The 27,749-nt window shown below is 39.3% G+C and overlaps 3 protein-coding genes and 1 long non-coding RNA gene across 6 annotated transcripts in view; 2 read left to right on the forward strand and 2 right to left on the reverse strand.

The window, feature by feature from the left end:
* Nucleotides 1–223: 223 nt before the first annotated feature.
* On the reverse strand, nt 224–3,966 carry tmem100a (transmembrane protein 100a). Its single transcript, XM_071465108.1, has 2 exons — nt 3,660–3,966; nt 224–2,089 (listed from the first exon to the last, which is right to left on the reverse strand). Exon 2 carries the CDS (start codon nt 2,001–2,003, stop codon nt 1,599–1,601), a length of 405 nt encoding a protein of 134 aa, XP_071321209.1. The 5' UTR covers nt 2,004–2,089; nt 3,660–3,966; the 3' UTR covers nt 224–1,598.
* LOC139610863 (uncharacterized) overlaps nt 224–27,749 on the reverse strand; it is a 368,988-nt gene continuing 341,462 nt past the window's right edge. The window contains exon 2 of the long non-coding RNA XR_011686169.1: nt 224–585. This is a non-coding gene — a long non-coding RNA (uncharacterized lncRNA). The remainder of the gene's footprint in view (nt 586–27,749) is intronic.
* Nucleotides 4,993–10,376, forward strand: pctp (phosphatidylcholine transfer protein). Its single transcript, XM_071465107.1, has 6 exons — nt 4,993–5,164; nt 6,017–6,134; nt 7,521–7,600; nt 7,743–7,914; nt 8,563–8,630; nt 9,508–10,376. The coding sequence occupies exons 1-6, from the start codon at nt 5,036–5,038 to the stop codon at nt 9,580–9,582; spliced, it is 642 nt and encodes a 213-aa protein (XP_071321208.1). The 5' UTR covers nt 4,993–5,035; the 3' UTR covers nt 9,583–10,376.
* Nucleotides 11,419–27,749, forward strand: part of LOC139610748 (RNA binding protein fox-1 homolog 3-like) — a 471,093-nt gene continuing 454,762 nt past the window's right edge. The window contains exons 1-2 of one of the 3 annotated variants that reach the window (XM_071465101.1): nt 11,419–11,622; nt 12,763–12,864. The gene's annotated coding sequence lies outside the window, so the exon portion shown is untranslated. The remainder of the gene's footprint in view (nt 11,623–12,762; nt 12,865–27,749) is intronic. The other 2 variants (XM_071465099.1, XM_071465103.1) reach the window with 2 other exon arrangements.

Genomic DNA, 27,749 nt, shown 5'->3' on the forward strand with positions numbered 1-27,749 from the left:
ACATTGATTTTGAACTTTGGAGAGCAAAGCTAGTTATTTCCCCCTCTTTTCAGTCTTTGCGCTATGCTATGCTGACCACACAGCTTTTTACTAAACATATAAACACAAGATTAATATTGATCTTGTCGTCTCACTTCCTCTCTCATTCCTTTAACTCTCAAATATCAAAAATCTATAACTTCACAATCCTTCGTTCCAACTGAGACACTTTTATATGTTGTGAGTATGAGTATTAATGAGTTTATTAAACCCCATGACGTCCTGGTAATACATGCAAATGATTACATCAAAACAAAACATATGCTACATGTAATATTTCTTACAATATGGAAGTACACTGTGGACAACGAGACAGTTGCCACAACACAATTTAAATGTTCCATATTCACCATAATAAGCAATAGTACTCAAAATGTGGATGTATCACTTAATGAATTTGTTACAAAATGTTGTTTAATACTGAATATGATGATTATGAAGGCTCAAAGTGCTTTAAGTGAATATATATTTAAAGGTCCCATATTGTATAAAGGTAGATGTCCATGTGTTTGTGATTATAAAGTAGGTCTAGGTTCTATATTAATACTCTGAAAGTATCAAAGCCTCAGTCCACAGAGAAATGCACACAGCCTGTATTCAGAAACTGAGCCTTAAAACCAGCCGTCAGGACTTCTGGAACTTTGTGATGTCACAACAAAGGAGTCACCATCTTCAGCCACACCCCAAGCCCCGCCCACCTGGACCCAGCATCCAACCTTGCAGGATTTGGCTTCTCACTATGGTTACCTGAAATCTGCTATATTTTTATTTGATTACCCAGAAAACAAGTCAGCCAATCAGAAGAGGGGCTCAGAGCTTCTCTTCTGATTGGCTGACTGACCTGTTGTCGCCAGAGCTCCAGAGAGAAGAGAGAGGAGATGTAAAACTACATTGAGATGGTTTTTGGTTCTTAAAACCACAAATAAATCTTCTGATGGAGATCAACGCTTCAGATAAAACATAGGAAAAGTGTCAAATATAGGACCTTTAAGGTTAAATATTCCCTCTCTGTGTATAACATCACCTGCCATCTAATCATATGTGTTGAATAGAATAATATTGGCAGGTTTTCAACAGTACCATACTTCCATAACAGACAATTCATGATCAGTCCCTCTGAGATGAACAATAACAGATATGTGCAAGTTGAAGTGTAAAAAAAATGAGGCATGAATAATTGTCCTGGATTTTCCAGTTTCCCTCTCCTTTCCTGGGCTCTTGAAACCACAGTCCCTCCCATTACAATCAAAGCCGCCACATCCAACGGCAGATTAATGGGAGACTTCCTCTACATCACTTTGTACAGTGGTAATTCATCTTAATTGTGAGACATTCTGACTGGCTGCGTTCCCAGCTCGCCAGATGCTACAGCGTCAGTTTGACAAATAGATCCCTTACAATGTCTTCAAAGCTTTATGTTCTGGGCCTTGAGAGTCTGTGGTGAAAGCTTTTACAGGTCGGACATCCAGCACATCTGCTTACAGCTGGTTGTCCAGCTCCAAACCGTCAGGCCTTTGCAGACTCTAGAAATCAGGATTTGTGTGGTTCAAACTGATAGTTCAAGTAAAAATACTCCTCTGGTTCACGACCAGGGCGGTCTGGCTCTCCCGTCGCCTCTCCTTCTTCCTCGCCAGTCTCACCTTCCAGCAGACGACGCTGGACGCTAGGAGCACCAGTCCGGCTGAGAGGAGCACTAGGCCGAAGTAAGAGATGGTGGATCCGTGTGAGTTGAAGCTGTAAGCCACGGCGGTGACCACGATGCCCGCGATGAGCACCACCACGCCAAACGGGACGGTGCAGCGATAGCAGGACAGCTCCGCCCCACCGGTGGCTGCAGTCAGCTGGACTTCATTGACCAGGGGGATGTTGACCGTCGTCTCAGTGGCTGCAGGGCGCTCATTGTTATTCGCCTTCTCCGGGGTCACAGGTGGTCTCATGGCGTCCTTATGAGCTTCTTCTGGCATTGCAGGGTCCGGCAGCCTCCTGTCAACCAACCACAGATGGTACCTCAGCGTTACCCTTTTACCCCTTTTCCTTGCTAGGATCCAGTCTGTGTGGAGAAAGAAACCATTCGTTAAAGGGAGAGCAAAGAGTCAAGCTTGTTGCTCAACATCGGACACAGCCTTGCAGAAGGAAAAACAAAGACCTCACATATTCTTTTTGTTGGAATTCAACCCCACATTTCACAATTCACCACCACTCTCTGACCACCACATGCTGCTTTAATAAACCCATGTAACCCCTCCGCACAGTCCCAGCCGCCTCCTGACCCAGTCAGAGGACTTGTCTGAATGACGCAGGACCACTCAGCCCAGCACGAGCTGAGACATTCCCTAGAGAGCGCAGGATATGACATTACAAACTGCTCCGTGAAATGCGAGGAGCTTCAAAATCACCAGCAATTTCACAAGCACCCCCCCCCCCCCCCCCCCAAGTCTGGTGTGTGGAAAGATGTGATTCAGACGCTGAGTGACAATAAGCGGGAAGTACGGTTTCAGTTACACTCCAATCATTGCCAGGGTGTTCAAACACTGGTTCTTTAGACTTTATTAAAAGAACAACATTTTTCCTTTAGTAGAGCCGTGAAATGTAGCTCAGGAGACTTACAGTCCACCGGTGCACAGCACATAAGGAGGAGGTTGTGGTGGATGGACGGGTCAACGAAAGGGTTAGGGTTAGAAGAACATGACAAAGGAGAGCGGCGTTCGATTCCCATGTGAAGTTTATGTTCTTTCTACTGCAAATTTAACCACGTTGTTATCATTGTAACCATGACAACAAAGATCATCTTGAGGAAGTACTTAACCCAAATCACCATCTTTTCCTAAACCTACCCAAGCCATGACCGTTATTGCAGTAACCATGGCAACGGAGGCAGGTACACCACCCTCGGTATAGTCTGCACGTTTACTGTTGTAACCATGGCAACCAGGGTCCGGAAGTACCACCACTGTAGGGGCACTATTTCAGGGGACTCTGGATTGGTCTTATCAGAGGGTTGATAAAACGACCTGCAGGGTTGTTCAGGCTGGAGGACTGACAGGTCGACATTTATCCCCAGGATTTCTACTGAAGAACAGTTTTGTTTTCAGTCTCTTATCTGGAAACTGAAGCTTTAAATCACAAAAACGTCTGATCAGAAACTTCACTTCATCTGAATAGAGAAACACAGCAGTAAATTCATTTGTCTTTTCTTTTCTTCTTCAGGTGTGTTTCTATTGACTGATTCTTTTCATTTTGTTGCATCAATTTTAAAGTTATTTCTTCAATAAAATAGTGAATAATGCCCATCGGAATGTCTCCTTTAGTCCAAGCAACAGTCCAAAACCCAAAGATCAGAGAATAGAAAGAAAAACAAGTCTAAATAATAAACCAATTATCAAAATAGGTGCTGATTGGTTTTGTTGATCGATAAATCATTGCAGTTCTACATAACTCAGAATAAAACATCCCGACAGACCGACGCGTTAAGCGGAGTTTGTGACCAACAAACAATCAAACGGAGTAAAGCAGGTAAAAAGCTCCAGGATGTGAAAACCAGCAGCAGAGGAGGGATGCGGTCTGTCCAGCGGCGTCTCTGACATGACAACGCTCCGAACAGAGGAGAAAAGTGAAGTTACCTCACAGCAGTTTTCCAAAGGGTCGCTCCTCCGGTTCACCGGCCTCCGGGTAAACCCGCTGCTCAGACATCCAGTGACTGATCTCAGCAAAGAGAGAGAGGCTCTGAGCTGAGGCGTCTCCCCCCGGGCTGGACCCGGACTCCCATTCATGAGGCGCGCCCCCGGGTTCAGGGCTCGACTGCCATCCCCACTGAGAGCAACTATCTCCAGTCTCGATGACCGCACTGTGAAGCTCAGAGATGAGAAACCACCTGTTCCGGTCCGGTGTTACAAAATAAATCGTATCTCGCGGCAAGAGTAATTTGGATGCATTTATTTTGAAGTCCGAATTTGTGTGTTTCCGTTACTATTTTTATTTCGGTTTGCTGGTGGAGCTCAGCATGTTGTTGAGATGGTTGAATATGTGGAAAGGTAGAAAATCCCTGACTCTCGGACGTTATGGGATAATTTCAAACATTTTTTTTCTATAGGTTTCTGCTCGTAGACATATGCAGACTTGCGCGTGTTTTACTGGTATGACAGAACTAATCTGTCTGAGATTATGGTGCAAAAACGTGTGAATTGTGTGCAGACACGTTATGTACCCGGCACCAACTGTCTCAGTTAATTGTTCAGTTCAGTTCGCTTTATTTGGGAATATGCACCATGTTAGTTCTGTACATATTCAGATAATCCGAGTCTTAAAACTGTGGCAGGGATCAGTTATGTCTCGTTGATATTGTACTTCACTTCTGTAAATTTGCAGTTACCCAAGTTAAGCGCAGTCATTTGGATTGTCTAGTTTGTGATCCAGCCTGAGTCATGTGTGGCTTTTTGTTTGGTCTCTTATAATTGCAGAGCTTAAGCTTTGATAAATTTGCACATAACATTTCTTTAAATATTTGCTGGGGCTCAATAAAATGTGCAAGATTTCCGATAATTATAAAAATAAAAGACATAAATTACTGCATGTTAAAACCAACTAATAGTGAAATCCAGTAACAGCTGCTGTATGTTCTGTAGGCAAAGATTTACAAGAATGCTTCACATGCTGTGTATGACTCAGAACTCACAGTTAGTGAATTGGCTCTGAGATTATAATTAAAATCCTCAGTATTTTGCTGTGGAGGGGAGTGGAGGAAAAGTCGAAAGATTTAGATCCTTTATTTGAACAGAAGCGACAACACCACCCTGTTAAAACACAGGTAAAAGTACTTCATTGACGATGTACTCAAAATACATTAGCAGACGTAAAATGGTGCAAAAATCTCTGTCTGGTTCAATGTAAAGAAAAACACACAATGCGCACACACCCCTCCTTAGCTCTTTTATTTTGAAAGTAGTGGCCGGAAGCGCGGTGCTGGGGTCGCGGCTCGGTGACGCAGAGAGGAGCCGTCATGTCGCCGCGCTTCACAGATGAGGAGTTTCAGGCCGCCTGGAGGGAGCTGGACGAGCCGCAGCTGGACGGAGGATGGGAGCTCTTCACCGAGGCGATGGGAGTGAAAATCTACCGCCTGTATGACAAGGTGCCCAGAAAGACTGAAACTGCTGCGAATGAATGAATGAATGAATGAATGGGTGAGTGTGAGTCGGCCCGTAGCCTCGCTAGTGCCACCGCATGCCGCTCTTTACTCCAGAATGATGTGACATCTTTTATCTTCTGTGTGATTTATTGATAACATCCATAAGCACATTGGCAGTGGTCTCCTGGCGGCAAGCACGGGAAGTATCCGGAAATTCAGTGAGAGCTGAGGGTTGTTTTTTTTGACTCACAAACCGGCTGTACCGGTGACACCAAACTCCATTTAGAAATCTGCCAATTTATTCCGTCCTCACCCTTGGCCAGGTGGACATGCCTCATTTAATATATTTATGAAATAACTGAATACACCGCTCAGCTCGGCATATATCTTGCATCTCTAGGCAGTAGACTTAAATAATTTTAAACAAAATTTAAATAAGTCTAATGTTAAATCAAATTCTAAAACTTTACTTAAATAAAATGTTTGGGGAATTATTTGGGAGCTCAATAATACAATGACCAGTGAAACAATGACTGAGAAAACTGAATTCTGTGTATTTTAACACAATTGGCTTTCCACTCCAAAGGGGAGGCTAAGCAACCTTAAACCTTTTTTTAATGGAGTTTGGTTACCAGTTTGGTGTGACTGGTAGCGCAGTTTGTTTATTGCAGTTAAGGGTGTTAACTCTACTTGAACTTCTGAATCAAATCCAACACACTTCCTCACTCAGGGTGAGAAAGGGTGTAACACAGAGTGGCTCTAATCAGAGTTATGTGGTTTGGGATTAGTTGCATACGGTGGGGTGTGGCTTGCAGCTTGCAATTGGAAGACAGAACTTTTATGTGCTGTTTTCAGGAAACTGGACTTTATGAGTACAAAGTCTTTGGTGTCCTCACCACCTGCACTCCAGAGCTGTGTGCAGATGTCTACATGGACTTGACCTATCGGAAACACTGGGATGGATATGTGAAAGGTACAATAAACTGTAAGGCGAGGTTCACGCTGTCATTGTTCTTGCCATCCAAATCAAATTTCCCTCATGCCTCCTCTGCCTAAGAGATAATCTTTACATTCACATGAGTTTCAGTAGATGTTTGATTTCTGCTCTTGAGCTGCTGACATTCACCGTGGTTTGCTGGCTGCAGCGCATGTGTAGCCTTTTGTAAACGTTGCCTTTTCTACTTAGATCCTCTTGTCTTGAAATAACGTTCTGCACATGGTCATGGTTTTATTGTTGCAGTTTAATAAAGAAATAACATTTTAAACTTTTGATCCTCGCCTTCATGCACGTCTGCAGTAACAAGGTAACATGTTGTACAGTTGCTCTGGTCTGTAGTCTCATAGTCATGTAGTGACCTAGTCTGTTAGAAACAAAACTCCAGCTTGAATCGCATACAGTTTATTAGTTAAAATTTCAGATGGTTTTGTAGAAGTAACTCTGTCCTCTATCATAGGATGTTTTGTGGGATAGTCTTGTTGTCTCTAGTCTGTTTTTGACCCCTCATAAAAACATCTAGTTTTCCCATCAAAGTGTTTTTTTAGAACCTGAAAAAATCTAAATATCTGCAAGTTATTTCTTTCAGGCCAGAGGCAGCAAAAGTCCACTGACGCTAGCAAGCACGTCCTGCTAACCTGAATCTTTTGTTCATTTTGGTAACATTCAACTTAGCTCATTTTATTAGTAGTTTAATATTATTAATGATTGATAAAATTCAAATTTTGCTTTTGCTTGGGTGAAGGGGCTTAATTTTTTCTCTGCCTTCTGAAGGGGGGATGAAAACGTTTGAGACCACTGAAAACCTGCACATTGTTCTCATGATGTGTCAATTGAGAAAAGGGCATTTTTTTAAACAGCCAGTCACAGTAAACTTTTGTGAAACTAACCTGCATTTGATTTAAGCTCGGTGAGGTAAAACATCCTGTAACACTACCTCACATTTGAATTTCATAGACTTGGGTGTCAGACAAAAAGCAATGTTCTTGTATCTTGCTCCATCTAATGATGATCTGGGATCATTTGAAGTCTTCATGCAGTCTCTTCTACCACTTCCACTTCCACAGATTCTCAAATCTATTTGATATGGTGCATGAGAAGCTGTAGTGCACTGAAACATGTATGAGGCTGCAGTTCTTTGGTATTGTCTTTATTTGCACAATTCTTTCCTGAAACTCTTGGATCTGGGCTGTATTTCCAGGGTATGTTTCAAACATTTAGGGACTTTCTCAGTATAAATAATCTCCGACATTACAGACTATTACAGCCTCTTGTATCACTTTTCTGTGTAGGATGTATCCATCCATCTACAGCCAATGTTCAGCTGCTTTTTACTAAATGCTTTTCTCATATTTTTTCCCACAGAGCTCTATGAGAAGGACTTTGATGGACAGTCAGCAATCTACTGGGAAGTAAAATACCCATTTCCTCTGTCAAACAGAGATGTATCCTTCTGGTTTAAAAATGTATTTGCACGCAGTCCACACTAAATATTGTTATGGGAGAGATGAAAGGTAGTTATGGAGAGCATATTTTCTCCAAGAACATACTTTCACAGAGTATCTTCCCTGACAGCCCAAACCTCAGTATGTGTACGTCAGGGAGAGGAGAGACCTGGATGTGGAAGGCAGGAAGATCTGGGTGATCCTGGCCAGAAGCTCTCCAGAGACGGCGTGTGCAGAGAAGAGCGGCGTGCTGCGGGTCAAAGACTACAAGCAGAGCGTGGCCCTGGAGAACGACGGAGCCGGTGGAACGAAAGGTAACACGTGATGAGGGAACATAATGATAACTACTGCCTCTTTTTTGCATGTTTGCAGGCAAAGGAGTGGTGAAATGATCAGCTGATTAACTGGCCCGACAGAGAAGGAATCCAACTTATAGATAAAATCAATTGAAAATTTGATAATCCATCAGATGTTTGAGAAATTCAAAGAGCAAAAATTCCAAACAGTTGTCAGTCCAGTGAATGTTTGTCTATTTTCAATTTTGCATCATTGTAAATTGAATATGTTTGGGTGGGACCGGGCAGTATGGATGGAATTAATATTGGAAGATTAATTTTGATATTTTTCCCATATAAATATACATCATTATGGGAGAACTGAATACAGAAACAGATAATCAAGGAGATGTTCAAAAGTATTACACTTGTTTTTCAATAACATTTGCTTTTGCCATTTGCCATTTTTCCACAAGATGATCATATTGTGTCAAAAAGTTTGGATTTTGGATCGTTCGATCAGACATATGAAGCAATTGTCTGGAAACTTGTGATTTTTCACAATATTTGCACATCTTATAGATTAAAATATTAATAAAAAATACAAATCAGAACAATAGATGAATCTTTGAAAACAGTAATTATTTGCAGCTCTATTATCCTGAATGAAAATGTGCTTTATTTTAGTTTTCCTGAATTACTTTGACAACCCCGGCGGCATGATTCCTACGTGGCTGGTGAACTGGGCAGCTAAGGTGAGTGCACATAAACACAATGCAAATAAACATAAAAGAAAACAAACATGTAACCTCTTTAAATTTGATTGACCCATTAAGCAGCTCGAGGGACTGTGGCCTCACTGAACAGTTACAGATGTGTCACATGCAGAGAGTTTCCTCCTCACTGGGATAAATTAAGTGTGGCTCAACATGAGTGGTTTGAATCAAGGCTTCCTGTCAAACATTAGAACTGCAGAGTTGAGCCTGTTAGTTGTTTTTATTCTCATGTTTTGGAATTAAATTAATTGAAATAGTGACCAGCAGATATCTCATGTAACTTTTCAATGATTTATTGGTTTAGTTATTTGATATTTCTCAACAGAGATTTAAATGGCTACATGTGGATTATGCTTCCTCAGCTGCACAAAGGAGAGAAAAGACATAGACTAGGAGTGTAAAAAAAAAAACTGAGGAGGTAGTTGTACTGTATATTGTTACACACAAAACCTGTCAGTTCCCCCTGTCTACATTAAAATACCACGCTGACATTCTTGTTATTGTGTTTGTATTCAGACCTAAAGATTTTAAGACTTTCATTGACGTGGAAATCGTGACAAGAGCATTTCCCACAAGAACATCATGATCTTTGAATTGTACACATGTTCATTGTTGCCCTACATAGGCAGATCTTTGATGAGGGCTTTAAAGACGGTGTTAAAAGGGTTCACTCACAGGCCTCAGAGTGCTCCATCCCTCCGCCTGCTTTATGGTTTTCTAGCATTATCGTTTGCAGATGTGTGGCAGGGTGATGTCAGCAGCTCCTCACTTCGTTGCCCCTCCTGGGCGGGTCCTCTTGGCACATGTGTTGATGACGCTCGCTGACAGATCCTTTCTGTGTGTTTGTATTAAACAGAGTGGGGTTCCAGGTTTCTTAACCGACATGCAGAAGGCCTGCAGCAATTACAAAACCTACTGCCAGAAGAAATGAAAGCACCCCGCGGGACATGGGCCTCACACACAAGGGCTTTGATCCATTTTATTGTTTTAGATTTGGGAGATGTTTTAATTTTTTGTGCTCAAATTTGACTTTTCTGTAATGAGGTGAAGGGGGCATGGTGTGGGCTGCTACCTTTCATTGTAGCATGCTGTTTCCTCTGCATGAACAGTCACCCTCATTAAAAGGATGGTGTGAATCAATTCTGTTCCATTGTTCTGTGTTACCCAATACTGTATTGTCTTTTCTGTGCAATCGCAGTAAGCTCCAGTCCCCTCCAGGATTTAAGAGGTTTCAATGGATATTTTTTAAGCAAATCTTTTTTATAAAAAATCAGATGTATTATCATTTTGGGCCCTGTGTGGTGAAATGATAATTAGTTCCATCCCCTTGTATGGGTCTTAGTCACTTTTCCTTGTTCTAATTCAGTTTACTGTTAAATGTGAGAGATGCAATATAATTTGATTTATTGTATGTTTTCTTTCTCACTGGAATCTTCCCATTGTCCATTTCAATTCACTGGAATTCAATCAAGTGAAAATGACAAATCTGCACTTTTCGAGGAATGTTGCTTGTTGTTCTTTTTCATGGGTTTATTACTTATGCAAAGGTAATGAATGCATATGGTCAAAGATACAGTATCTAATCCTTTACTGTATTTAGGCTGTACCTCAGTACCTCAGTGCTCCTGCTGATACAGATGAACATGGTTTAAACTGGTGATGAATGACTATTACTGTGTAATATTGCTGTGTTATTGAAATAAACAAACTTTCATTTGACATTTAGAGACGTAAAATGGTCTATTGCATTTTTTTCCAGCGTGCTATTACAGGCACGTCTGCTGTCACATAATGATGCATTACAAGTAACATGATCATCTTTTAAGGTCAACGAGCGTGTACGCTGTTATCTTACAGACAGGATGCTACCATGGTGACCTAATCACTGCTGAGCAATGCAGTGTTTGGTACTAACGCTGAGGATAAGGTTTATATACTCACTTGGCAGTTTGAGGTACACCTAGACAAAACATGCGGTTCTGCAGTACCTCAGAGAGTATATCAGAGAGGTGTTGCTGTCATTTAGCCTACCCTCATTGACATTAATGGGCTAAAGAAAATGATAGAACCACCTGTCAGTATAACACAGTACAATTACAATTTTTACTTTTCTCTCTGAATTTCTAATGTCTCTTTTTCTTTAAACTTTAGCTACAGTTGAAAATAAAAGATTTGATTGGCTTAATGCAGTGTAGTTAATGTTATGCCAATGTTAAACATCATCATGAATCCAAACATACAAACTTCTGATAACTGCACCAACACATTATACTACTCGTTTTGATCATTATATTTTATCTTTTTTTTAAAAAATATGATTAACATATGAATAACTGTAACACAACTGCTACAGCTCAGATGTAATCTTAGAAGAACACTATACAATATAAACATTACAATTCCACACTAAATTGTAAGTATCTGAAGAAAACTCTTAATTGACTGTTTGAGATTTTCTGCCAACTAAGCCACATTTTCTGTAATTGAGCTGGTAAATATTGATTTTGGTGGGTTGTTATTTTATGGGGTAATTTCTCTACCCTTAGGCCAGTTTTTACTTGAGAAAAGTTTTTAATTCAGTTTGTTTTGCACTTTCCCAGGATGCAATTATCTCATGTCTATCGCAAGTAAACTCTAACTCACTCAGAAGTCATGGCAAAAATATTGCTAATTATAACTCTAGAACTTGCCCGAGAATAATGACGTTTTTAAGCTTTTCTTCAGTATAAAAGTAATTAATTCATTGATAGTTATGAGTACAAAAAAGAAACAAACAAAAAAACATCAAAAAGCAAACAGGAACTACTAATGGCGGATTCGGCGCACTTACAACGAAGGGGCGTGGTCTGGCCTCTGATTGGACCACCAGTCAGGTACTGCTGTTGCCTCGCAACCAACGGGCGGGCAGGTTTGAACTCGGCCTCTCAGAGGCGCGGAGCTTTTTCACCGCCAGGAGGAGGAGCTGCTGCTGGTGAGAACCAAATATACAACAGCTTCTGGTGATCATATGGCTTAGGTGAACCTTTGGCTAGTGCTTTATAACGAGTTGTGCGACTCTTCTTTATGTTTTTGTGATGGTGGTCAGTCATTTATTCGGTGGGGGGCATTTGCCTAAACATTAGCAAGCTAGCAACTTTGTTATGGGTGCTCCTTGCCATGTTAGCTAGCTGGCTTCTTCTTTGTTTGTTTCTGTCTGTGACAAAATTAGTCGCAGAAAAGCTTTAGAAACAGCGGGACTTTTCAGTCATTGAGCCAATCTCATTATAACAAATGAGAAATTTACAGGTGTGTGAAGCTGTATTTTCGAGGCTGCCTGTCTTACTCTGATTTAAACAGTTGACTTGGCACCTTACATGTTGTCAAGCTACAAAGTGTGAACAAGTATGTTTACCTTCTTCTTTTTGGAAGATGTAAAAGTATTTGTGAATTGTAAATTGTTGTATTATCATCACATTTGCGCAACATCCATTTTTCAAGATGGTAAATCCCTCATTAGCTTTGAAAACCCAGAAAGTCACTTTAACAATATTTACTGCTGTCTTGAAGTTTTTCCAGAATCCTTTAAGACTTGTTTCACAATTTAGATTTAAGAAATAAACTTCATCTGTTGAATGCTAAACATATTTTTAACCAGTGTTCTAAACTGTGACTCTATTAACCCAAACAAACATGACATATCTTTTCATATTTTTTGATTAGTGCAACAAAAGTTAAAGTGTTATGATTGGTTTTGTCTCTGTTTCCAAATATTTTATATTTTCACTGACAAGCAAGAATAAATTTATATTTTTCTTATGATATTGAGTTGGGATCACTGACAGGACATTTTGTTATTAACCTCAGTGAGTGAATGTTCATTTATTTTACCAGAAACTTCACTGATGCTCATTTCTGTGGACAGATAATAGGCTTCTGGCTTTTGAGGCAACTTGGCTCTATTAATTTATGTTTTTACAAAATGTTTTGCATGATCATGTCTTCCTTTAAGATATTCAGAAGCAGATGTCCTCACATAAAATTTCAGAGCTGCAATGGGAAATGTTGAAGTTAGTTGTTGGAGTGTCTTCTGTCTCCAACAGGTGATCCTGTAATGGTGTGTTTCTGTCCACAGAAGCAGAATATGGGAGCAGACAACCACATCCTGAGGAGGCTGGTGTGTAATGTTGTTGACGTGACTGCTGCAGCTGCATGATGAGTCTGAAACATTCACCAGGTTTGCAACTGACTTTTATAGCTGCATTTTGGTGTGACACAGAAATCTTAAAGTGATTAGTACTGTGTCTCTGTAGTCTGAGGGGCTGGTGCCAACTCATATTGGCTGCAGCTCCGACTGTTGGTATGTTGCAGCTGTTACTTAACACTGTATGGCCACTTGAACATTACAGCCACATGTGATTGTTGAATGTCTCATTCCAAAAATATGGATTTGCTGCAATAACATCCTCCAATCTGTGGAAGGCTTTCCACAATATTTTGAAACCTAGCTGAAGTCAGGAAAAATCCACCAAGATCAAAAGTGTGCACAGACTTCCATTTGTCCAAGTTAAATATAATGTGCTTCCACTAATGATCATCTTCGTTATCAATTAATCTATTGGTCATTGGTCATTAGTCTAATCTGGAGCAATGACTTATTTTCTTGTGGTCTATTAAATGCCAGAAGCATCACTTTGCCAGGGCTCAAGGTGACATCTTCAAATAAGATTTAGGATATTTAATATCCCATGAATCAAGCAGTAAATCCTCACATTTAAGCAGATATTATTTGATGTTCCTTTTTTTATTTTGGACAAAGCACTTAACTGTTAAACACGGTCAATATGTGTGTATATGATATACATTAGAAGTGCAATTCTTGATGCCTCAGAGGAGTTCTCAGTGGAAACGATGAATTACAGGGTCATTTCCTTGTTGCCCCTATAATCCTCCAGATTACTTCTCTACCACAGAGGTATAAGTGAAACCAGGCCAGGGACCTTTAGCCCCCCACCCCTCTTTCTATGACACACCCTCGCACCACAGCTCTGTGCTTTTTTTTCTGTGCTGATGAATCGTGAAACTAGTGTTGGCCCAGATGTTTCCTGACGGGAGGAGATGGTTGTAGTTTCCTATGAGGTCACTTTGCTGGTAGTGAAGTGATGGTTTTGGTGGTCTTTACTGACTTGCTCCCCTCTTACTGTCTATCTGCCATCATCATGGGGCTGGATCTTTGCTCCTGCTCCATGAAGCACCATCAAACAAACTGAAAGTTGTAGTTGACCATGTGCAAAACAGAAACATACACTTGTATTTAGGCCTGTTAAATGTCTAAAAGTTTCCTCTTTAGTTTGTTCGGTGAAAAGATCTTAAAAGCTTGAAGATGACTTTTTGCGCAACAAATTATATTAACTGGTTGATATGGTTGATGATGCTGAAGACAGGTGTTATATTTCATATCCAAAGTGTACTTCAATTTTGAAATACTTGAACACACAAAAGAGAATATCTGTGTCTTATCTTATCTTCTGCATGCCAAAGTTGGACCTGAAAGGAAACATTTGGTTTGAAGTTCGTCAGTCAGAGGCAGTGTGGGAGCAAATCTTCACCTGGGCAAGATGAGATCAAATCCCCCACCACACGATTTGTAGGTTTAATTAAAACACAAGCAGTTCTGTGGGTTCAACGTGAAGCGGGTTTTATGACGAGAAAGGAGTGAACTAAATTATCTCTGTGTCTCTGTCACACTGTATTAGCTCTTATATTATTGTTCAAACAGGGCATCCATTTATCATAATGATAAAATACCATACCTAGTCACCATTATTCCTCAAGTTTGGGTATTTTCCATCTTGGTTTATTATATGGTCTCTTATTTTTCTTAGTGGTAGATAATCAAAACACAGAACATCAAACACATCCCTGTATGCTCTGCTCAGTAGCTCATTATACTTCAGTCCACTTTCAACATGTACTGAGGTATTTGATAAAAGAAGCAGAGCGCTGTCATATCATTAGAAATTACTGACCAGAAAGAAAGCAACACATTGCTTTTTCCAGGCAGCATTATGCTCATGGATGAGTTGTTTACAATGAAAGACCCAGTGTTTCAGTGAAAGGCTGGTGTGTGCAGAAGCACATCTGCACCAAACATCACAGCCTAGCAGCTCAGTGATCTGTGATGTTTTTGCTCCCTCTGGTGGTGAAAGGTCCAAACTGACCAAAGTCCTTTAGTTTACTTAATACTTCTTCTCTCAACCACCTCAACCTTTGATTCACCGGTCAAACATGCCACTGTGAAAGATTTATCATTAACAAGGTACATACTATAATATTAGCATGGAAAAACACAATCACAAAATATAAATAGAAACCTGGAACCAAATGGCAAAAAAACCAAAAAACGTTACATGGTTAAGTTGGATGCAGGCAGCATGAAGGTGGAAAAACAATCAGTATCTTATATTAGATCAGTATTTTACATTAGATCAAAGCACAATCAGTCAGAGACTTGCTTAAAAAAGAACAAACTCAAGTACTTGGAGTTATATAGAATAGGGATGAATGAATGAATTTAAATAGCACTTTTCATGTAAAACAGTGCAGCTCAAAGTGCTTTAGAGTAAAAACACAGGTTTAAAACATTTATATAATAGCATTAACACAGCTGATGTTACTATTAAATTATATTATTATATAAAATAAAACATTATTTAAAAAATGAAGGCAGAAAGCTGTTTGTTAAAAGCTCTGTGAGCAAGTTGTCATTTGAGACTATCCCCTGAGTCAGTTGGTCTGATATTTAACAGCAGCGTGCTCCATTTTTGAGGCATAGTGGCTAAAAGTAGCATCCCCAAAGGTTTCTGTGGCAACTATAGTTAAAAATACAGCTGTAAAGGATCTTAGGGTTCGTGGAGGATCGCAGAAAGATAGGGAGTCTGTGATGGAAGAGGAGGCCTGGCCATTTAGTACTTAAAAAACTAAAAGAAGAACTTTAAAATCAAGTCTGTAGGATACAGGAAAGCCAGTGTAGGCTGTGTAGAACAGAAGTAATATGATCTCTCAGCATTCTGGATAGTCTGTAGTTTAGCAATAGTTGTCTTTGGTAGGCCAGTATACAGAGCCTTACAGCAGTCAAGATGATTAGAAACAAAAGCATGAAGCTTTTCAGCATCTTACTGGCTCAATAGAGGTCTCAACTTCGCAATGTGCAAAGCTGTTTTGGTTGAAGAATTAAAATGAGCTGTAGAATTGAGATCAGAATCTAAAATGACACCAAAGTTCCTTTCTTGTGGTCGTGTCTGTGAGGCCAAACGTCCCAGTTTAGCAAGAACATGTAATATGTAAATATTTGTTGTCATTGATATGACAATATAAAAAAAATCAGTTTCATTCTGGTGGTGATGTTATAAGTTAATTTCAGTTTTTGATGTTAACTGTCTGACTGATTCAATTTGAAATGGTGAGATCTGGTTTCAGCAGAGTTCTCATGTGTTTGTTTGGGAATAACAGTGGTAGCAGTGACAAAAATCAGACGCTTAGATCCCACTTTAATGCAACATTTTATCCCCTGGAATGTCTTGGGTGAATAATATTCAGTCCTGAAGTCTTTCCACTGCCAGTCTTTCACAAATGGAAGACAAATATATTTCTTGGCCGGCCATTGTGTTTCAGAGTGAGGTTCTTTTGATTGGTAATATACAGGGCTAATTAGCTTAAGAAAGTGATATAGTTTTTCTGCTGGACTGCTGCTCCCCCTTAACGTCAGCTCAGATTTCCCAGGTGCCTCACTGTCTGCCAGAGGTAACAAAATAATGGCTCCACTTGGAAGCCTATTTTTCAAAGTTTTTTTTTTTTTTTTTGTGATTTTTAATAGATTACTATTAGAGATATTGGTGTACTCGAGGGAATCCTTGATCCTGAATAGGCTTTTATGTGTTTTCTTCTTTTCTACACTCCAGCTATACTTTGGTGGAAGGCCTTCTGCCCCATTATGCATACAGATTCACATGAAAGCTCAATGTGAGCCCATTTTATAAAAAGGGAAAACTGCAGAGATTAATTTCAGTGCTTGAATTTTTTTTTTTTTTTTTGATTCGGTTATTTTCTGTGATGTCTGACATTCTTGCATCTTAAGAAATATCATGCATCAGTTTAACATTTCAAGTGATAGGGTGCATTTGTCATTAATTTATGATACAGCATAAATTATTATTATTTTTTTTTATCGTTGATCCCCAGGCAGGGGTATACTTAAAACTAGCTAGTTTGAACGACCACATTTGAGGGCCATAAGAGTTTGTAGCCGCTCAGAACGGCTACCCTCAAAGGGAGGCTGAAATCAGTCAAATCTGAGAGTCTATACTTGAAGGCGTTCATGGTGTTGCACTCCGTTGTACAGATGAAAGTTTTAGAGGCAGTTGTGCCAAGAATGAAGAAAAGAACTTGAAGTTCAAATTCCGCCTTTCTCAGTTCCTCACCCCTGGCCAATCACGTAAAATGAGAGCGCTCGATCGACTGTCGGCTTCAATAGAACTACAAAATTTTTGGACACAGCCCCTGCAATTCTGACGTTGGAAAGATGTGGAAGGAGAGGGTTTCAGACTCTTAGATGATCCAACAAGCCCTGCAGTTGTAGCACACTGACCCCTTCAGTATAAATGATATCTGTCAGGGCTCTGACATTATTGTGGCATTTGGTATGAACAACCCACCCTGTGCCAACATGCAACATAAAAACACTGACATGGTGGCAGCCACGGTAACTTTGCCACATGGTATGTTTGTGTTGCATTGTGTTAACTTAAATATATTGTTTCTTATGGTAGCTGTATAGTAAATCAAGAGATCACTAAACCATCCAGTGCTGAGAACATCTGACAGTACTTTCCATAATTCAGAAGAAGCTCACCAGAGTCAAACTCTTTTGGCTCTTTGTCCAAAGAAAAGCTGTCATCGGTAGTCTCTGTGTTGAATTCTGAATTTTTGGCTTTTTTAAAGATAAGTTCCAATATGATACATTAGTTTTTACAATGACACACTTTTTGAGACCTTAGTTTGGAGACTATAAACATGTGCTTAAAGCATTAAAAGAAACTAAATGAAATATTGTCTAAAGATAGATAAGGCCCTCTATTTTATCAAAGGATAAAAAAACAACATTCACGTTGGTTTTGATGTTTGTTACCCATGCATCCCTCTTAATGGTTGCATTTATATGAAATTTTTACAGTAGTTGTAGTTGACTGTCTGTGCATTCTTTTTAGTGACTTAATTAACTCCTGAAAAGTTAAACATTTAGCTTTCTGTCACTCTGTAGTTTTCAGTTATAAAATTCTGAACTGTAGTATCATAAAATGTGTTTTCAGTAGGTTTTTCAGTGTCATTGCTTTGGCTCGGTTTTTCTTTTTATTTGTGTTCCAGAACTTTCAACCTCTGTAGCACCACTGCTGCCTCTTAATAAAAACAAAGTACTATGTACAGCCTGTCTGTAGATACATGCATTTAATGAAAAGTCATTTTTACCAAGAGGAAAAACTTGGATAGATACCAGCTGATAATGTTCTGATGTCTAACATTCACCTTCAGGCTACAAGTTGCATAATACAGTTTTCATTGCAGTTGACACCAGTAACTTTAGAACAGCTGTATTTCTCCTGCCAATCTTCAGTGGAGTAAATCAAACACTGGACATTTTGAGGTAATTCAACCTCAGCGAATGATAATTCATCAAACTGCACAAAGCTTAAGTGCTTATTCCGATGACTGGTTTCCTATAAAAGAGGGAGTTGTCTTCAGGCTGTGTAATTTAGATATGATCTATGTGTGCATTTAGGAAACTAAGTAATGCTAAGTAAACACTTGCAAAAAATGCTAAAAAAAACACTTGCACTTAAACACAACTATGTATTTTACTTTATTTCTACCTTGAGGAGAGAAATATTTAACAAAGAACTGGATTACTTCAAGAACATCCAGCTGCTGTGTCGCCCTCCTGATGTTTTTAACAGCTCAAATATTTTAGTCAATTGGAAAAACAAACAAACTTTAAACCTCTTTGATTTGATATTTGTATGTGTCACTATTTTTCCATCCCCTTCTTGGCAAAACGGATTTTCTACAGTGCCAGTAGTTTGAACCTGGTTAATGAATGGCCTGTCTTGTCTCCTGGTACAGAAATTACCAGAAGGGCAGTCCTAGACTATTTATACTGTACATTTTGAATCATGGTGATAGCTTTTAATTGTTAGAGAACAAACAATGATCATCCAAACTACCTTTTTCGGGTTGATTTTGTAACAAGCTCCCTCCATGTTGAACAACAGGAAAGTGGCTAAAGCTCCTCTTCTTTGTTCTTTCTTTGATGGCAAACAACAGACCTGTGCATCACAGCCAACATGTGATCAGCAGTTGGACAGGCAGACTGAATACTCTGCTGAGTATCAACTGGTGTCTTCTTGTTCTGTGACCTCCTATACTGTGCTTAATACAGCTGGACTCGGAATTTAGTTGTTATCATTTATATACATTTATTAACTGGAAATTAAGTGCAAGAGAAAGTTATGTTTGTAACTTTTCACATAGCCCCTGAATAGGTTTATGTCATTGTTTTCCTACAGCTCTGTTTTCCTCATCCATATTTAAGACAAGTTAGAAGTTTTCAGAGTCATCAACAAGATAATTTTCAGAAAGCTCAGTGTTTAGGTGTGAAGACACAAAACACTAGACAAAGATTCACATTCATCTGGCTTAGTGTGGACGTACTACTCTGTGAAGTTGGTTCCTCACAGTTTGTAGTTTTCATAAGAGGCTTTTAAGCTATATATCATCATGAGTGAAGCGAGCAGTACGACAGTTTCTGTTAGCGGTGAGAGGCAGCTACACTGCAGTTAAGACCTCCTCCTCTTTACAGTACACTTACAGTAAATGCATGTCTAAATTTAAAAGGCTAAACTCTTCTGCTTGTCTGTGCTGGTTTGCATTTGATTGCATAACAGTAACGCTCGTGTGCTGCAGACTGCATGGCTAATGCCAGCTATTTGTTTTCCTCTTTTTTTTTTTTTTGCATTCATTAAAAATAATTGTGTTTTCTGCTGAGCAGACCACAGACTGGCACCTCCTCTGAGTCGCAGTTCCTCTCTGGGCCAACATAAGCCCTGCATACCAAGGAGGGACGACTTGTGTTTACCTCACCCTACCGGCACAGACCGACGGCAGACTGAGGGTCCTCTACTTTTTCTTCTGTGGTTTCTGGCAGCCAACACCAGATTCCTCCATGTCTATCACTGCAATCAGCAGGCCAGACCCGCAGTCAGCCAAGCAGCTTGAAACAAAGCAGCATGAACGGCTGAACATAAAGTAGGTGAAGCGTTTCTTTCTGGATACTGAGAAGAAGAATCTGTTTTCTCTCTCAGCTTTGTCAGTTTTCCGCTCTTTGTCATCAGAGGACAGTTCTTCTCTTTTGTGATAAGCCAAAGTGTAGCACGCTGAGTTTCCTCCTCAGAAGTGGGAACTTAGAGCAGCATAGCATGTCCTACAATGTGTTTTAACACCTGACAATTCCTTGAAAATGTCATATTTATACTTCACACATCACATACATATTTTCTCCATGATCTGTCTGTACACTGGGTTCTTAATAAAGTGTGATTGTTGATTGGCTACTGAGCAGATTCATCACTCAGACTAAATATAACTTCCAGGATTCCACACCTCAAATTATGTCATTACCCCTAAGCATACACATAAAACCAAAGTATGTGCTGATAAGCTAAATGTCTTATTTAAATGGCAGAAGGTGTAAAGCATCCAGAAAATAAGGGTGTTGGTTAAAAATGCTTGTAATGCAGAGACATGTTTACCGAGGAATGATAAACAGCATGATTTTGCGCTGGCACCATCCAAGTGCTTTTCTTGGAGGGGTGCTTCACCTTCAGGGATTATTTGGATTAGACTAAATCATACTAATACCAGTCAAGAAAGAGCAGAGAAATAGTAGAGCTGCAGGAAACCTCAAAGTTTTTGTCTTTGAAAGATGAAACAAGCTTCTGACCTCTGACTGGTGTAGTATTGTCGAGTAGTATTATGTCAGTGTGTTTGGGATTTACAGAACAGCTTTTGAAAAGTCTGAATGATTTAGTTGGCAGGCCAGTATATAGAAAATTTTTATAGTGATATATAGCATCTTCAAATTATTCTGTGTCAAATGAGCCAATCACATGGTGCTGTCAGCTCTTAAATCTTCCTGGCTCTCTGCCACAGTGTCTTTTTTTCTAAATACAACCTCTGTAGAAACCAGATGTCATATTTAAAGCCAGAAGTGGCTGATAATCAGACTAAATTATCATTGTTTTCTCTTCATTCATATTAGCATTTTTCTGTTTGGATCAGGTCATGTTGTAGTGACTGACATATCTGTCCCATCTGTCATTTTTCTGTCAACATGGAGGTGCAGTAACTGTTGCTATGGGAACAGTTAACTTAACTGTCACGCTGATTTGAAGAAATATGTTCAAGAGCTGTTTGTAAGTCGATTTAAGACGACCTGTTCATTCATGCTTCCTGCCAATTCTTTGGTAATTTCCTTTGTCAGGATTTTTCTGGTCCTGACACAGGAAGACGGTGTTCCCATTCATAATCCTACCCAAAAAGCTGCAATGGGCTCAGTTGGTATTTCAATCCTGGGGAACAGCCATCAATAAGTATAACACCAGACCCATTTAAATCGCTGAAAAAATCAGATGTGGACAGAGTTTCAGAGTCCATGACTCAACAGGATGAGTGCAAATGGCAAACATCTGATTAGGGGAGTGACATCTTTTTACAGTCTGCATATTTATGTGCTCTCACTGTTTTTCAGATAATCCTGTGTTGGTACGAAAATGTTTTTGTTCCAGATTTTCTTTAAATGTCTTATTCAGCCTTAGGTAGCACTGAAGTCCGTGTTTGTTGCATGCTGCATTTTACACCATCATTATCAGATTAACCAAGAATGACACTGTGCTAAAGTACATGTTGACACCAAAGAAGAAAAAGTTGTTTGTAGATATGAATCTGTGTGTCTCCACTGCTATTTGGATTTCATTATCCACACACTTTCTATTGAGCAGTGAAACTGTTTTAAGAGAAATGTTTGTTATTTCACACCAAGCGCACGGAGCCAGCAGTAAACCCGTCTGTGAACTTAAGTGCTCTTCTATAAACTTCCTAACAGTGTATTCCCTAGTAAAAAAATGCTGTGTTGGTCAGAGATGGATAGGGGGCATTTTGGGACCAATAAACCCACAAATACCTCAAATGAGATGTCTCATTGTAGCCTGCAGACTGATTTACTGATTCCCAGAATCAAAGGCCAGTCACCCTCATGCCGTCGCATTTCACAAACAAAGTGGGAGTTGGGGGGAGGACACACAATAGCTGTGACAGTATTACTGTTATTATCATTCCGCTGTTGCTCACGCCACACTATCAAATCACTGGTAATAGATATAATTGTTGCTGAAAGAATGCTGTTGAAATCCCTGTTTAATTAGTCTGCACATAATGAGATGTTTTTATGCATAAAACCAAGAGAGAAATTTCAAACTCTCGACCTAAGGCTTCACATTTGCGTTTAAAAAAATGTCAGAAAAATGTAAGGTGACGCTCCCTTCCGCCTCGCCTGACCTGATGTAGCTATAACGACGGCAGTAATGAGCAGTAATCACTGCACATCCTCTCCCTGCTTTTCAGTAATGCACTCAGATATGGTTGAATCCTGCTCCTCGTCGGCTCTTTTCAAACACGTGCCTGAAAAACTACCCCATTACAAACCCAGTTAACTGCAGTAATCTGGGCCGTGGCAGGAGCACATCTTGCAGTATCATTAATGCCACTGCTCATTACGGCTTTGCCCTTGAATCCACACATACCAGGAGGAATCGAAAGTGTTTAATGACTGCAGCCATGGCAACAGAAATTCTTCCTCTCTCTCTTTTTCCTGGAAAAATGCATCTTAATCAGCTGCACTGCACACTTGTGTTTGGTTTTAGTGTCAGTTATAGACCAGAACCATATCTACATTTTTTTCTCACTGATTTCACATTGGCTCAGCAGTGTACCGTAACCTACTGCATCCACAAACAAAATAGAGCTAATAAAATGAGACTTGTGTACATAAATTATTCAATCTACCTCAATTTAATCCAGTTATTTTGTTAGCGTGTTTTTGGAATCAGAAGATAGGCGAAAGTCCAGACTCTCAGGGTTTCCTGAGTTTGGCACGTATCAGCTCTGCCGCCATTAACTTTGTGTTTGTAATTAGTTTAATTCTACAGTTATTAAGCCGTCTCACAAATACTGGAGGGAGTTCAAGCAGCGAGCTGGATTCTCACAGAGCTTGCCATTCAAGCTTGTCTGGATGAGTCTGGTGCCACAGTTCTTTATGTGGGATGATTCCACATGTTGTAGTTTGTTTTAGCTCTGCAGCTCTGAACTGTCAGTGGCACACACGCTCTTCAAAATTTGGATATATACACAATCACTAGGCTGAACTGTACAAATATTGTGAGAGGAATAGGCTTGACCCTCAAATACCAGTCTTCACAAGTAGTGTGGGATGAGTTGATCTGAAATCTGAGCTTGCTTAAGGAAAATTTACATAGACTTTGGATGGAGACTGTAGTTGAAGCCCCTTTTTTGACATTTAATAAAATCAGCCTCTTTTATGTTCACTGTTGCATCCTGTACCATAGATCAAATCCAGACCCCTTATCTCCACATGCATATTTCTTCACTCTATTTCATTTTGATTTACTGATGCCTTGCTGGCTCCTTTTCTAGACGATAATTATGTTATTCATCCTCTTGAAATAAAAAAAAAAAAAAGGTTTCTTGTATAAGATATATATCCAGGCCTGAGGAGCACATGGCATTTTTTGATACTAGTGCCAATAAGACCTGGGTTTTTGTACTGTTAGAAAAATAATAGTAACTTCAGCACATTAACCTCTTTTTCTACAAAGCCCTTTTTTCATTTAAGATGTTAAATATCTGAACAACTATACTTGAGTAAAAGTCTCAAAGCAGCAAAATCTTGATTTTAAATTAGGACTTAAATGATGAGAGTAAGTGACGAAGACTAATCCCCTCAGCGTTTGTTATGCTACAGACATTTATAGTCGGTACCAGAAAGAGTTTTTTGGTTCACTACAGAGCCCTGTGATTATGAAATTACTTTGAAATATGATCAAACTTTAAACATGACACATTAAGGTCTTTTTCTTTCCACTTACAGGTTATATCTCAGGTTTTATGGATGGTCTGTAAAGAATGATTATTTTAATTATTAATTACTTTGTTAATTGTCTGACTGACCAGTTGATTGTTTTGTGTAGAAAATAGTGAAAATCATGTTGTAAAGCCCTCAGAAACCATTGTGATGTCTACAACTCTCGTCTCAAGAACCAAGTAGAGTTCAAAAGTAGAGTATTATAATTATTAATAGTATAAATTCAGACATTTCAGAAACTGAAAGGTTTGCCATGTTCGCTTAATAATTGACGAAATGATGAAATGTGATGAAATTTCTATTGACTAATGAGCTGACTGTTTCAGCCGTAAATGAGGACATCATTCAAAACGTAAGTGAGACCATGTTTCTTCTCAAAATCCTCTCATGGTCTGTCAGTGATCCAAAAAGGAATTAACTGAGTAATGTCTGTTTTCTAAAGACGTAGTCAAGAAAGAAGAAACAGCAAGATAATCACCTCATGTGTTGATCTTCTGGGCCAGCAAAAATTAATTCAGTGTTTTTCGATCTGGTCCATTTCCTTTTGTTATTCTAACCCACCATCTTTTTTATGCCTCCATTACTATAATGGCCTGTAATACTTTGATTGTAATTGAGCATTGACCTGACTGATAAGTACATCTTTGAAGTGACGGGGTGTTCATCATTGCCTCGGAGAATATATGACACTGATTATTTGCGTTACCATATCAGCTCAACTCTTTAAGTGGTTTACCTGCCGCCTGCTCTGAGCACTGGTCTGGATTCAAAGTGGATTGAGAGGAGCAGCTTTGGCCTTTGTAGTCCCCAGAGAGGTTGGGGTGGACAGGGCTTTGTTTAGTCTGACCTCAGTGTGTTTCTTCTGCTCCTAAAGCCTTTGGAGATGCCAATCTCAGAGTGTTTGAATGACCGGCAGCACATCATTCACTGTCAGCTCCCCGGTGCTACATCGATCTCCTTCACTAGTGTTGCTGTCCTTTAATAGATGGACATAGATACACATCACTATTGCAGGGAAATCATCCCTTTTAAATTTGTCACAGAAGTTTATATTAAAATAACCCTCCAAAATTTAACAGTGATCACACTTAGATGATTTTTCAGCATTTTCAGATGATTTCAATCTAGTTACGATTGAATTCGGTTCATTTTCTTTTTCTAAAATTTTGTGGAAAACGTAGTTTTCCATATTGGAAGGCAGGGAGGTTTTCTTTCTAAAGCTGCCATATTACACATCTGTTAAACTTAGTAGTAAAAGAATTTACATCCTTCGCCTAAGTGAAAGTCATGACACCACAATGTTAAGAAATGTTCTGCTGTCAAAATTTTAGTTATGTAAAAGTTTATCCTTTTAACTTTTTAGTTGGTCCAGAGGGAAGTTCATTCATCTATTACCTACTCTACTCTGGGTAGTTGAAAGTTGGAGCTAGCATCATGACAAGCAAATTATTTTATGAGTGAAATATGAATTGGCAAACTCACTTGTAGTGCTGTCAGATGAATGAGTAAAAAAATACTGTAAATACTGATCTACTGTAAGAGGCAGAGATGATTTCTGCCTTATCTGACCCACAGTTTGTATCTTTGCAGATGTGTCATCATTGTCATGTGAAATCTGATTCTTTTCTTCTAAACATCTGGCTACAGCACAACAAAACATCTCTTCAGTGACTTTCTCAATATGAATCAAACTTCTCCCACAGTCTTCACATAAACACGATACAGTAAATAAGAACCTCCTAATTATATCTGTGACACAATTCACTCTGGGAAATCTAGGATCGCTTCCATACACCCAAATAAAGATGCACAAAAAAAGACACTTTCACAAAATTATTACGACTGGAAAAGCACTTACAGTTGTACATCATTCTGTGTGTAAGAACTGAACCACAGCAATTGACATTCAGAAGACTGAAACTCCATTTTTGACAGATATACAGTTTTTTTTTTTTCTGTTTAGCTTATACAGGATATTTGTGTTAATGCCATCAACCCTCAAAATCCCATACAGCTTGATGTTAAGTATAGAATCTCCCTTGCCAGGTTGCGGGAAACACAGTAGAAGGCGTATCAGGCTTTACAGAAGCCGGCTCCCCGCCAAGCAGAATCAGAAAGACAATAAAAACCTGACCACAGACTCCTCAGCTTTCACCGTCAACATCTTCTTGTCTGTCCTCACCAGCTCAGGCTGTTTGTTTCTGTAGAGATTTCTGTGAAATGGGTTACAATATTAAATAAATCAGCCACGTAGAGGCACAGGATGTCGAACAACTGCCCGTCAAGCTGTGACTGTCATAACTTGGTCTACGTAGCTGCCATTCTCCTGCAAACTCTGCAAAGGCTGGAGGATTGAGTGCCACCGCCATTGTTATTTTTAAAGAACTCCACAGGGAAAAGAATAGATGTTTTTACAAAGCCTCAAATATATGATGTTTTTGAAACATTTTGTTCATTATCAATGCTCTAAAACAGATCTAATGATTGCTGAAATTATCTAAAAGCCCCTTTTAGCTGCATGTGCGCTTTGCCTTATTTGACACAATATGATTTTTATTTGCTATTATTTTGAAAGCAATTTACACAAACAGCAGGGCTGCTCTATGAAGGATCTGGGTGGTCTGATTTGGTTTCTTTCTTTGTGGGAGCTTCTCGGTTGACTGTCTCTGGACCACTCAGGTAATTTAATTGACTCCTAATTAATTGTTGCAGCATGGCAAATAGCAGTCCCCCCGTCTTTACTCGCAGACCTCAGTTGGCGTCAAACCGACATTTAAAGAAGGAAGGAAAAAAAAGAAAATTGTAACAGTGAGTCAGTTTCAGGGTCAGGTACCAGGCCTTTGTCTCAGAGCCACTATTTTCATACTTCAGTGTCTGGGAAGCTGAATTGGAGCAATAAATGTTCATAGACGGTATGATGGATTTTCACGGCACTGTTAAGAATTGGTTGGAGCAGCTGGACAGAGCAGAGCCGTGACGGGATAAATGCAAAAACAGATGAAGCCGATGGTGGTGGATGCATGTCGTATTTATCATAAAGATGCATCATTGTTCCAGTCAATTTAAACTCTCCAGTTTCTGCATCAGTTTTCCCTGATTAGCTAGAGAACATTAAAATTACATCAACTTATTGTGAAGTAAATTTCTGGAGGAATATAGTCCAAAATGTTTTTCCTGCCTGACAGCAAAATGAGCCTTTTATTATTTTCTCTTATGGAACCATAAAAAGCTTATATAATCAGATTAAATATCACTATGCATACACAATATCCTAAATGATTTGTCATGCAGGCCCATGACTTATACATTTAATGAAACCTCGATAGCCATTCTTTTTTTTTGTTTTACTAAACCTCTCTCTATATTTTGTCCTGAAAAAAGTATTTTATTCAGCATTTGCTCAAAGCCAGATGAAATATAACTACATATACACAATATTGTACATCATTTATTATGCCAACCCACAAATTATACACATACTGAAAAAGATCCCTTTGTAGCTATGACTTATTTATATTTCTGGGTGTACAAGGCCACTGTGGCCACTGTTGCAAATCATCAGTGGCTAGTGAAGCTACTCATCCGAATCCACATGTATGCATAAATCATCCACCCGAACAATTTAGAGAGACCCTCACCCAGTCGCGCTTTAACATTGTTTCTCAGTGGGATATTATGCGTGAAGATATGGTAACGTATTACACTGAAGTAGGCTGATTTTAAATTAAAGCTGAACATTTAATCGCAATATCCAAATCTCAAGAGCTGCAATATTTTTAAATAAAGTTAAAATATGTCAGAACAAACCATAAATGAAGGCTTGTGATGCCACAGAGACGCCCTGGTCTACAAAT

This window comes from Trachinotus anak, unplaced genomic scaffold (genome assembly GCF_046630095.1).
Source record: "Trachinotus anak isolate AG129_WGS33_773 ecotype Australia unplaced genomic scaffold, CSIRO_AGI_Tana_v1 ptg000003l, whole genome shotgun sequence".
Classification (NCBI taxonomy): Eukaryota; Metazoa; Chordata; class Actinopteri; order Carangiformes; family Carangidae; genus Trachinotus; species Trachinotus anak.

Coding starts and splice junctions, on each gene's coding strand:
- tmem100a (XM_071465108.1), bottom strand. CDS start 2,003: ATGCCAGAAGAAGCTCATAAGGACGCCATGAGACCACCTGTGACCCCG.
- pctp (XM_071465107.1), top strand. CDS start 5,036: ATGTCGCCGCGCTTCACAGATGAGGAGTTTCAGGCCGCCTGGAGGGAG. Junction 5,165..6,016: donor TCTACCGCCTGTATGACAAG/GTGCCCAGAAAG, acceptor TGCTGTTTTCAG/GAAACTGGACTTTATGAGTA. Junction 7,915..8,562: donor CGGAGCCGGTGGAACGAAAG/GTAACACGTGAT, acceptor GCTTTATTTTAG/TTTTCCTGAATTACTTTGAC.